This window comes from Urocitellus parryii, chromosome 2 (genome assembly GCF_045843805.1).
Source record: "Urocitellus parryii isolate mUroPar1 chromosome 2, mUroPar1.hap1, whole genome shotgun sequence".
NCBI classification, from domain to species: Eukaryota; Metazoa; Chordata; class Mammalia; order Rodentia; family Sciuridae; genus Urocitellus; species Urocitellus parryii.
In genome coordinates, this window is record NC_135532.1 from 104724832 (window position 1) to 104737355 (window position 12524).

Consider the following 12524-nt stretch of genomic DNA (forward strand, 5'->3'; position numbering starts at 1 on the left):
CCCTGTTGTGTGTCCTGGGTCACTTGCGATGGTTTCTGACACCATGTGATCTTGAATCGAGTGAATGAATGAATGAATGAATGAATGAATTGACTTTTGCTTTTAGAACCAAGCCTGTACATTGGCTGGAGACCCTGGAATGTGAATGCTGTGAGTTCATGTCCCTGTTAGTAGGGACAGACAAGGCAGGGCACCAAAGACAGCAGAAAACAGTTTTATTTGGCTGCAGCCAGGTTCAGAGGGCACAGCTTTCACTGTAATCAATTAATCCCCTGAACCCCAAGTTCAGGTAGTTTCAGAACTGTATACCCAGCATGTAAGGGGAGGGGCTCAGAAGTTCACATAAAAGCAGCTTTTTCTTTCACTGTTCTGGGCAAGTTAACCCTTCAAGGACAGCACCTGAAAAGGGGAGAGCTTCTTCTCCCCTTTCTTTCCTCCCCCTGCCAGCTGTTACCATGGAGCCCAATGGGTAACTTCTCTTATCTTAGAAATGTAGGCATCTCTGTGAAGCCCAGCTCAAGGCCAGAGGCCTTGTTAAAGGATTTGTCTTTTTTTTTTTTTTTAAATCACACTTTGCATTTGCAAACACACTTTTACAAACTACTCTTCTGGATGAATTTTGTGAAAAACTAGTAAGAAAGTGTTCAGCACATGGAATGATGATTTCTTCCAGGCCAGTGGCCAAGTAAAATAGAGCAACAAGAAAATTGAACTCTTTTGCTGACAGTCCTAAAATCAGCCATGGTGAAGATTTCTGGAGAAGCCCAGTTAAGATTTTCTGTGGAGAAGGGGGTGCCACTACATCCCCTCCTCCCAGGTGCCCATCCCACTGCCTTGGATTTCCAGGAAGCTCTGAAATCCATCCATCTTCATCCAACCTCAAGGTTGGTTTATTCTTAGCCAAGCATCTTTGATTTTGCAATTAAACTCCACTCTGAGATGACCCTGAAGAGAGAGGACTAATAAGATGATGCTTTTACCTTCGCTTGGTTCATATTTAGATCACAATTGCATTATAATAACATTATTGTAATGTTATATTTATTTAGGCCCAAATGATTATCCCCCCCCAATCAAAGCATAGAAGACATCCAGTGCATTTTCTTTATTAAAAACCATCTTTCTATTCCCAGAAATGGTATTTTTACTGTACAAATGAAAGATAATTGAGTGCATATTTTCTTTCAAGCAGTTGTGGTCATGTTTGAAACCCTCAGTTCTGTCCCTTCGAAGGGGACCCTGAGATCAGGGTCTGTTGCCTGATGTGGCATTTCCAGTTCTTAAAAGGTTAAAAAAAAAAAACTGGGGGTGGGGGAAGGCCAGAACTTGGCCTGTGGAAACCTCGGGTGGTGGAGTAGTAGCTTATAAAAGTGCCTTTGACACATTTCTTTTTCTTTTTAACTCAGAAGTGGTCTTTACCGTAACGTAACGGGAACTGCTTATTAACTCTTACTGTTTCCGGAATTATATTCTAAAATCTTTTCTTTTGCTACTCAGATTTCTTTTGCTACTCAGATTTGTAGGGAGGTGGGATTGAGTTAGCTGAGTTTTCTGTTTGTTTGTTTGCTGTCTAATTAGGAATTCAAAGTAATTATTCCATTTCTGAGTTTCAGATATTTTTACCATGTGGGTTTAGTACGGGGGACTAAAGCTGCGTCCAAAGGCACTGACCATGAGCCACTGTTACAGGTTCAGCCGGACACAAAACGGTCATTCCCACAGAGGTCTTTATGGGAACTGGGACATAGAGCCTGTTGAACCAAGAGCATCTTTTCCCTGGAAGGTGATGGGGCTCAGAGCTGTTTGGGGATGAGGAGACGAGGGAGTTGTAATAGCTCAGTACCTCCTACTGCAGGTGCAGCCCTGAATTGTCCCACAACTTCTTTTTTCTGGGCTGTGAGTGGGCAGACGTCAGGCCTGACTGGACCTAGAGTCCTGGCTGTGACTGGTATGGCCTGCCTGCGTGTGATGGGGACCCAGAGAAGCTGCAGTCCACCCTCAGGGTGGGCACAGAGCTCCCCAGCAGAGACTGCAGGAAGATGGCAGGCAGGGGAACCAAGGATTTCGTGGCTGTTATGAGTGTCCACCTGGCGTGGGAAAGGGAAAGGAGCTCTGGGAACTATGTGCACTTCTCTGTGGGTATTTCCCCACGGAGAAATAGTCCCAGCCGCAGGGCCTGCACTCTGGTAACCACAGCAGACAAGCACACAGGCACATAGGCATGTGCACACCCTCCCCCTTGGGGTCCCAGCTCCCGCCATCAACACAGCCTCCTTCAACTCCATGGGAAGTTTGCGTTCTATCATAGTTATTTTGTCTTGGGGAGGGGAAAAGTAATAAGGAAAATCATGACCTTCATCGCCAAGCTGGGACCGCAGATCTGGAGAGAGACAGTGGGCTGGTGATTCTTGATTTTGGGGGGGTGGGGCCCAACACACTGAGACAGATGTTCCGGGCTGGAAAACCCAGGGCAAGGTGAGACAGGACAGCTGAGTCACCCCAGGAGAGACCTGCATGGAGCACGGCCACCAGTGTGGCTGCAGGTTTGTCTGCCTCCCTTGAGGGATGGGGCTGGTGACAGGGAAGTGGCCAGGGTTTGGGAGAGGAACCCCAGCATGGAACAGAACCCACAGTTGAGGAGAAAGGGTGAATTTTTGTGTTCAGAGAGGCAAGCGGTCTGAGTGGCTGCTGCAGAGCTGAGACCCACACAGTCCTCCCCGCGCCTGTCTCCATGTCTGCTCCTCCCACCTTTCATATTCTTGTCTCCAATCTTATTTAAAAGTCAGAATCCCACGACTCAGAGAAGCAAAGTCAACCGTGTGTCAGGAAAGCGCATGGAAAATAGGCAATGAGCCGGGATTGAACAAAGATCTGCAGGTCTCTGGAGTCTCATGGTTTCCACTACATTAGGGCTCCGGGGAGTCACATTCATGAAGAAGCATCCCCAATGGGGTAATACCCATGCACTCTGGCTCCTGTGCTGGACACGCATATGTGCACACGCGCGTGCGCACAAGGACATCCTCCCCTCAACACTCTCTGGGTTTCTGCCCGTTCCTCTTCTGACTCTCCTCTGACATTTTCCAAAGACCAAAAGCAGTAGTTACATGATCCCAGCCATCTGGTCATCCCAACATACCCTAAGTATTTTACATCTAGACTAAATACAGCCTCTTTCCCAAAAAGCACTCTGCAGATTAAAGAATGTCATTAAGATGGAGATTTGCATGTGGTGGCCACAGATGAGGTCACGGAGATCGAGATCCTTACCGTGAATTTCCTGGTGGAGATGTGAGGCATTTCCTCCCTATCACATCAGTTAGTTTTTACTTTGTATCAAATCCCCAAAACCTATTGGCTTATAACAGCAACCATCGTGTTTGCTTTGTGAAGTCCTCCTAGTCTGGGCAGACTCTCTGGATAATAGTCTACTATGGCTTGGACAGAGCTGGATGGTCCAGGATGGCCTCGCTCATGTGTGTGTGATGATTGACAGGCTGTTGTTTGAAGAAAGCCTCAGCTTGGAGTGCTTGCCCACACTCCACATGGTCCCCCACCCTCCAGTAGAGGAGCTTAGGCATCCTCATATGGTGGTCTCCGTGTTCCAGAAGTAGCAAAGGAAGACAAGCCCTCAGGCATATGTACACTTCAAGCTTCTGGTATTGTTCCATAGGCCAAACTGAGAGTAGGTGTAGGAGGAAACTATGGAAGGCCACAGATGTAGCAAAGCATAAACAACCAGAGGACATTACTATAACAAATCCACCATGCAATAAGCCTAAGATTTAATTCAGCAAAAAAAAAAAAAAAAAAAAAAAAAAAAACATTCTGCCTGATGCCTACCTGGGGACAAGGCTGAACCACATTGTGGTTAAACCCACATGCAAAGGGATAGCGAGTCGAACCCTAGCTGACTAGCTCCTGCCAGTCACTGAGGTGGTAATCCCCGAGGAACTAGAGGCAGGAAGTCACTGAAAGGCCAGACGTGGCCCAGCAGCAGAAGAGAGGTGCTCAATCTCCTGTGTGCAAACAGAGCAACCAGGAGGCAGGTGTGGCCTCTGAGGTGACAATGCAAGAGACCCCACCTAGACTCAGAAATCTGGGTGGGTGATTTCCCACAGTGACTCCCAGGTAAGACTTGAGCCATCGCTGCAGAAGGAGGGATGTGAACAGGAATGTGCAAATATTGAGTGTTCACACACCCAGAGGGACCACAAGAGCTGAGAAACTTCCACTCTAAACTTTTATTTCCCAGGAGGAAGAAAGCAAGAGCAATGACCTGAGGACTCAAGACAAAGTGGTCATACCCACTGTCTCTGGAATATCTTTGCTATGGTGGGGACTGTACTCAGCCTGAAATTTAGTCCCCTGAGGTAATTAGTCCACTTTTCTAGATGAGGAAACAGCCTTAGAGAGGATGAATACTTGACTGAAGTCCTGGACCTTGCCCTTTCTCTGCCTCTGGCTGCCTGTAGGGTCCCCAAATATATAGCAGCAAGGGACAGCCAGGCCTACAGGTCCATCCTAGGGGTAGAACTTAGAAAGGCCCCAAAGGCCAGTTCCCAGGCAGCAACTCTAGGAGATGTCCATGCAAAGGAGAATGAGAATGACCAAAGGTGGACATTCAAAAAGAAGGTGGCAGAGGAAACCATGAAGAAAAGCCAACATACTTGTTTGTGGTGGCGATGCAGAGACACCAAAAGGGTTAAATTTGCTCTGAGCCTTTTCCCTAGTCTTCTCTCTCCCCATTCTTCACATTAAAAGGATCACTGTGTCAGGAGGTCATTGATAGCATTTGAAGAAACTGCTGCCCCTTCAAGAGCGTGAGAAGCTGAGCTGGGCATGTCCAGGGTGAACTCAATCTGTGTTGATCAGCAGATTGTGGCCAGAGTGGGTGGCATGTGGGAAGGACACTGTAACCCATAGAGGGGAGCTCTAGGGGCACAGGGAGCTCCTTTTGTGCCTGGCACCACCACTCTGCCTTGTGCCCTTGGGTTCCTGTTTTCTATCTGTATGTGCACGCCCACCCTGCAAGGGGTGAACCAGGCAATACCCAGGGCCAGGTGGCTGCTGCCTCCCACCGTGCTCAGTGAATGGAAATGCATGGCTTTGAGCTGTAGGCTCTCTGGCCAGAGAGGGCCAGGGGCTCCTACTCCTGGGGGGAAGGAAGGTGGTGAGCGACTACACCACCTTTCCTCGGAGTAGCTTTGAAAACCCTGCAGCCGGACGTTTGCAGGCCCATGTGCCACTTTGGCATCTGTCCTCTGGGAGCTCGTGGTCAGTGAAGCCTGCCCAGGGTAGGGGGCAGAGACCAGTGTGCCACTCAGGCTGTGCTCCCTTGGTTTACTGATGCATGAGGAACCAACCAGGCTGTATCAGGAGCCAGAGTCCCTGGGGTTGACACTGAGATTGGGGTTCGTGGGCACCAAGGGCTCACCCTCTGAGTGGCCACAGGAGGAAACCATGGTCAGATGAACCCGTATTCTGTTTCTTTACTGTGATCTCAGCCTCTTGGGGTGCAGTGCAGACACCCTGGCCTTGGCCCTCACTGAGCCTAGATCCTGCCCAGCCGCCCTCTGGATCTGTGGATGTCCTTACCAGCACCTCCAGGAGGCAGCTAATAGGAGTTCAAATTTCAGAAACAGAAAATTTTATTTGGGGTCCCCAATATATTAAATCATGGGCAGAATCGCCAGGGTAGTTTTTTTTTTTTTTTTTAAGCCTGAAGTGTCAAACAGCTGGTGAAGCAGACGAGTCCCCTCCCAGGCCTAGAGGAGACTGTCCCCAGAAGGAGTTGCCAATCAGTCTGGGTGCTGGGGCACTTGATTCTTGGTCAGGGGTGATAACTAAAGGGACAGAGGCAGTCCCTATTTAAAGATGTAAAGCAGGATCTGTTGGTAACAGAGTTGTCAGATGCTGGCCATAGCGGCCCAATGATGAGGTACAAATGCATTTTCTTCAAACTCTTAGCAAATGTTCTCTTTTGGTACAAGCTTTGATAGGTCCCTTTTAAAATGAGGTGTTTTTCAAACTCCCATGCAGGGCCCCTGGGGAGAAGCTCTGGCTCCTGATTCAATCCGGCAGATGAGCTTGTTCAGAAAGCAGCTTAACAAGTGCCCACGCCACACAGGCCACCCCGCTGTGCCATTCAGTGGCCTTTAGTATATCCGTGGAGTGTGTGAAGTCCTTGCCACATTAGCAGATAAGCTCTTATCCCATCTTGACGGCCAGGGCTCTGAGGGGCACTGAATAACTGTTAGAACCTTACTGTGGTTTCAGAATCTTTTCTAAAGAGACTGTGGTTTTCAAGTTCTCCTGTGAGAACCAGAAAATAAACATAATGTATAAGACCAATAGAGTAAGACCACAGTGCTCTTCACTGTTTTCCCAGGCAGGACACTAAGGATCTCATTTAGCTACTTTTTTTGTTTTTAATTTCCCTTTGCACTAATGTGGTCAGAGAAAATTAGAATGGGTGGGTTGGGGCTGCAGGAAGACCCCTCCTCAGTGGTCTCCATGGTCCAGGATGAGGGAGGTCTCTGATTGGCAGATGGGGGTCGTTAGTGTGGAGCAAATCCTTCAGCACACCCCAGCCACCCCTGAAAGCTCAACTGTGAGACACATTTCAATGATGGATGTTCAAGTTGATGATTTCATTTAAAGACCAAGGTCAGATTAGCCAAATGGTCATCCAAAGAGGTTGAGGTTTAAAGGTTAGTGGTTGTTACGGGGTGAGGTGGCATTGTCTAGCACATTGTAAATACTCGACAAGCATACCCTAGATTTGTCTTTGGAAATGTCATGTCTCTAAAATATCTCACTCCCTGTTGATGTCAGATAAGCATTCATGAACTGGCCGCCTCTTACCAACTTGACAGGAATATTCTCTTGGTCTTATCTGGCGACCAGAACTTAGGATAGAACATGTGGTTGTTCTCCAGCCAGGGCATTGGCCTCCCTGTCAGGGGACAGGGCTAACTGGTTTTCAGCTACAGACCTGGTTTTCCACACTCGACACCTGTTTAGCGATCGCCTCTGCTTTTTCCCCCCAGGACTGGTGCTCCATGAAGAGGTGAAACCATGAAGAGAAAATAGAACAAATAATAATGCTTTTCCGAAATCGCTTCTTGCTGCTGCTGGCCCTGGCTGCACTGCTGGCCTTCCTGAGCCTCAGCCTGCAGTTCTGTGAGTACAGGGCAAGGCCCAGTGAGGGAGGGTGAGGGCCATGAGCTCACTGGCATCAAACTCAGGCTGCTGGGCAGCGGAGGCTGGGCGTGGGCAATTCTGTGTGACAAGACAAGATGTTGCAGGTGAGGCCAGTCCACCGTCCTCCACGTCCTTCAGTGGCATCCCTGTATCCAGTCTGTGCCCCAAACCTGTGCACACTACAGCTCTCCGCAAGTAGATGTCCTCAAGCACAGACCTGGCCCTGCCACCTCCTTGACGGTGGCCCTTCCTGGTGGCCCTGCAGGGGCCTGTCTGTGCTTGCTGTTCTCTACAAGTGCCAGCCTCCCTGTGTGCCCACTCTCTCTGTCCTCAGCAACGGGTGCTCTTCCTGTACCCGGCCCTGGGTTCTTTCAGAGCTTGCCTCCTCTCCTCCAGGAATCTTCCGTGGGCTCCCAAGTGTTTGCTACTTTTGTGACGTACATCCAGAAGCCCTGAGTCTGTCCCTCCTGTCACTAACCAGGCAGTATCAACATTTTCCATTCTTTTTTTTTTAATTTTTTTTTTTTAGTTGAACATGGACACAATACCTTTGTTTTCCTATTTATTTATTTTATGCGGTGCTGATGATCGAACCCAGTGCCTCATGTGTGCAAGGCAAGTGCTCTGCCACGGAGCCACCACCCCAGCCCAGCGTTTTCCATTCTTGTGTCATTTCCTTCTATAAGATTGTCCGTTCTTGATAGCAGGGACCCTGTCACGTTTGCCTCTATATCCCAGGAACCAGCTTTGCCAGGCACATAGTAGGTGAACGTAGGTTGGCTGGATGAATCCAGGCCCACTCTGGGAACAAGGCTGGCCCTCATTCCCTTTCTGAACTAAAAGCCGAGCAAGCGTCTGTCTATGCTGGGAATTGTGCTTTTGCCGTCACCTGATTTATGTCTGTTTTACCACCTCAACATATGAACAGAAGACCTGTCCTTTTGGCACCTGTCACCACCCAGAACATGTTTGTGGGGAGGTGGCATTTTGTCTCATTTTCAGTGACAGAAAGAGGAGCCAGTGGGTGGGATGTGGTGAGTTCCTGTGGGGAGAGTTGGCATCGGGAGTAGGAGGTTTGCAAAGAAGAGGCTCCGAGCAGTTCTTCCCGATTTACCTCCAGCGTGACTCTGTGCCAGGCGCACCTTGGGGACACGTGACAAGCTATTTCTAATAGTAAAGAAAATTTAAAATAACTTATTTCATCCTTCCAGAATTGGAAAGGAGGTCAAGAGAATGTGGGCTCAAGAAGTTTAAAAATACTCCAGATGGTTAATGAGCTGCAAACTATGAATCCTTTCCAAAAAAAGGGTGGTTTGATTTTCAGTAGTTCAATTGTTTATAATTTCTCATTAAAAAGTTTCCACCCTTTGGTCAGAGAAGTGGGATGTTACAGTCAACCCAGAGTTTTACCCCAAGACCCGATAGGTTCTGAGAGGTGACTGTGGGTGACTTGTGTTCTCTGGCATGCGCTGGTCCTCACGTCACTGAATGGGCCTGTGTGTGTCTTGCTTATATAACTCTTCTGAAAGTACCTCTGTTTCAGGAGAGCCAATTTTCAGCCACGCTTTTTTAAGGAAAATTTTTGCAGGGTAAATTAGCCTGGCTGGCTCTAAGCTCTTTATTCTGGGGTACGTCGGAGTTCAGAAAGATATTAAGAAATGGACGTTCTTGCCTCTCTTCTACTCCTAGGTAAAGTGTCACTGGAATTTTCTCGTTTCTATAGAAATGAAGTTCAGTTGCTTTATTTGTTTGATTGCTTTATTGCTTCCTTATTATTACGGCGTAAGAAACTGCACTGATTCATACTATGAAGATTTTACTTGAGTAAGACTGTCTTTTTTTGTTCTTACCATAAAATGTAGGGAACTTTTGCTTTATAATTCCTTTTGACTAATTTTTGAATTTTATACTAGCCCATATAATAATCTTAAATAATATGCTTAAGGCCATAAACTCTAACGTGGTCTTCTTATTGCCTGAAGTAAGCAATATGGTTTTATTTTCTGAAATGATCGTCTATTTTATTTCCTCTGGTTGGTAGTTTTCCTTTTCTGGTGTTTTGAATACAAGAAAGTTAAGACCCAGGTTACGATTCAGAAATTAGGTTGCTTAAATAAGTGCTTCTTCCTCTGGGTACGGAAGGAATGCAGTGAGCCCACATGCATTTATTAAGTGCTTACGTGGGTTTGACGTTGGGGGGGGTGGTTAGTAGGGAAGGGACACACAAAAGATTAAGCTACAGTTTATAGTCTCTTGAAATAGGTCCATTATATGCTAACAGTCCTTAATCAAAAATAATTTGTTCTGTGTTTCCAAGTTCTTGATGTTATCGCAGTTAAAATTCCCACAAGTAGAAAAATGACTTCTCCAATCGCGGGGCTCCTACATCACAGCAGGGAAAGACGGTCAGGCTGTGAAGACTCGTGAATCATTAGTTTAGTTATGTTTCTGCTTCTTCTGCTCATTTATAGTCCCCCCACTTCCCTCCTCTGCCCCAGCATTTCCTTGACGCTTATCTTGTGCTTGGTGCTCCATGTTCCAACTGGCATTCCCAAAATGGCGGTGTGACAGGAGCACACAGGCTCTTGAATTCCAGCCTTGGGTTGGAAGCTCAGCTTCCCCGCTAAGCATCTGGGTACCTCATTTCCTTCCCGTAAAATAGAGTTAACGATTGCTGTTTTGCAGGATCCGTATGAGAATGAAGGATTTTGGAAAAACCCTTGGCTCATGGAAGCCTAGCCAACATAAATCTTTTAAGCAAACCACACTCCCATCGTAATGCACTGTCATCAGAAACTAGGGCTCTTGGTGTTCCAGAAGGCTGCCAGAGCTTCTGTTCCTTCAGCCACGAGATGGAGGGGGAAGCTTTTGAAATATGTCATCCGTTTATTTATTTTTTATTAGAGCGCATTGGCCCTGATGGGGGTTAATCTGTACAGAGCACATGGTGTACGTATCTGGGGGTGGTCCTCTTGGGCAGGGCTCTGATTGATCAGAGCAGGTTCAGAGGGAACGATTGGAGGTGGACTGGAGATTCAGATCCCAAGTGGAGGAGGCGAGGGTAGCCTACAGAAGTGAAAGACCAGGATATCTTCAAAATCTGAAGTGCCCACTCTGCAAGGGGTCAGACCTGATCTGCGTGGCCCAGGTGAACGTGGAGACAGGTTTCTCTTAAGCGTGAAGTAGAATTCCCCGAAGGGGGTGCCCCACAAAGGTGGCCTGGGTGCTGTGTTCTCCATCACTGGAGTCTGCAAGCTCTGAAGGGTTCATTATGAGGCAGGTCATAGGACCCGGTCCCATTTCAAGTCTCTGAAATCTGAGATTGTGTGAAGTTTAGTATGTGCGTCCCTGGAGTTTCCCTCCTGGGCAGGGACTGAAGTCCCTCAGGGGCCACAGACAGCTCTCTGGAGTGTCAGGAGCAGACATGCAGAATGCCACACACTGGGTGCCAGGGCAGATAGGAGGCAGGGGCACAGCTAGGTGGGAAGAAGTGTGAACGCTGGACCCAGACTGCCCAGATGGAGTCCCTGTCCTGCCATTCATCAGCCGTGGGAGCTCAGGCAAATCATTTACCCCCTTCATGCTTCAACTCCCTCCCGTGCAAAGTGGGGCTAGTGATTGTCCCAACCCCATGAGTTGGCAAACTAGCGTTTTTAAAACCTCTGGCACTTGTAATCTCAACGTATGTGTTTGCTGAGCCAAATGAATTATAATCGTCTGTGGCAGAGTGTTCTGGGAGGATGGAGGACAAGAACTCAGCAAGGACTGGGGAGTCAGGTGGCATCTCCACTCCTCCTTAAGCAGGGTTGGAGTTGGCCAAGGGTGATTCTGGGGAAGGGGGCCCCTGGGCCGTGCTGGGGAAAAGGTGGCCGTAGCCGGTGGAGCTGGGCCTGCAGAGATAGAGCGGAAGAGCTTCCCCTGTGTGTGGCTGTGAAGCTGGGCCAAAGGCTAGGGCCTCCCTCCCACCACCACCTGATGTTCTGGAGGCTTCAGGGATCACTGCAGCAGGGGAGTCCCCCTCCAGCTGGTGTCTTGGGGGGCCCACAGCCTACTTCTGTGTCTTCCCGAGCTGGGCTCCTGAGCACCTGGATCAAATCTGCCTGAGGAGCTTGTTTGAAATGTCTGTTCCCAAGAAAGCAGGTCGTGCCCCTCCCTACAGAATCTTGGTGGGAGTGGACCCCGGGGAGCCCCACTTTGGGCAAGCTCCCTGGGTGTGTCTCAAGTGCGTGAGAGCACCCCAGAGGAGCAGGGTGGGGGTGATGTGGGGCGATGCGACCCAGGCTGTTTCACTTCTGCAGCAAAGGGACAAGGGTGGCTCGGGAGGTGCTGCAGGGGCCGAAGAAAATGCCCAGCACATGGAGGGAGGTAGAGCTGGTGGCCTGGGGCCTGGGTGGGGAGGCTGATGAAGAGTGCTCAGGACATGCAGACCAGCAGGGCAGGGCTCTGGCAGTGGTGCAGATTGAGGCCACCCAGGAAGCAGGGTGAGCCTGGGGAGATTCCTGGGGTCGTTGGAGGTACCCAGGGCCAAATGGGGGCCATGTTCTGCCTGGCAGGGTCTCGGGTCTGAGGCCTAGAAGAGACGAGATGCTGGCAGGAAGCACTCCCCGAGGACTTCGTGTTCACTGTTCACAAAGCCCAGGCTGGAGAAGCCCAGGAAGCTGCTCCAGCCCGGTGGCCTATGAGCTTGCTTGGCTTGGCCCAGCCTGTGTTTCCCGAGTTTTTAAATTTATTTACCAATTTCACATAAACTTGCAAACCCCTCTTTAGAAAACCAGTCTGCCCAGCAACCTGAGGCCCCTGCCTCTTGCAGGGGGATCTGGCCGCTGAGGAGGGGCTGCCCCTTTTCCCACAGTCCTGCCCAGGCCCTGTCAGCATCTGACGTGGCGCCCGTGGTACCAGGTCCACGTGGTGCCAGGTCCACGTGGTGCCAGGTCCGAAGGGCAGGGTGGGGTTAGTCACAGAAAGAGGCAACAGAGGAGAGGCCAAGGGTGAAGCTCTGGGACACAGAGGAAGAGAGGTCACTAGGGAGGGAGATGGCTGGGGCCCGGTAGGCAGGAGGACAAGGGAGGCAGGTAACCTTCCAGAAGTTCTCAGGGGGACAGATGAGGAGTCCCACCATACCCAGCTCTGAGTGAGTGTGTGTGTGTGTGTGTGTGTGTGTGTGTGTGTTTTCTCTACCACCTCTCTTACTCACAGAACCAAACCTATCCCTGTGGCCTTCAGCCCCATTCCCTGTCCCTCTCGAACTGTGTTTGGGGTCTGATGTCCACCAGGAAAGAGAAGAACGGCATTTGGTGGAACAGCGTATAGCTTAAAAG

General features: G+C 49.3%; 1 protein-coding gene across 1 annotated transcript in view; it reads left to right on the forward strand.

Annotated features, from left to right (window-relative positions):
• Positions 1-12524, forward strand: part of Pxylp1 (2-phosphoxylose phosphatase 1) — a 58332-nt gene that overhangs the window by 20130 nt on the left and 25678 nt on the right. Inside the window, exon 4 of the mRNA XM_026385018.2 lies at positions 7053-7185. Coding sequence (XP_026240803.1) covers positions 7107-7185 — 79 coding nt within the window. The 5' untranslated portion in view covers positions 7053-7106. The remainder of the gene's footprint in view (positions 1-7052; positions 7186-12524) is intronic.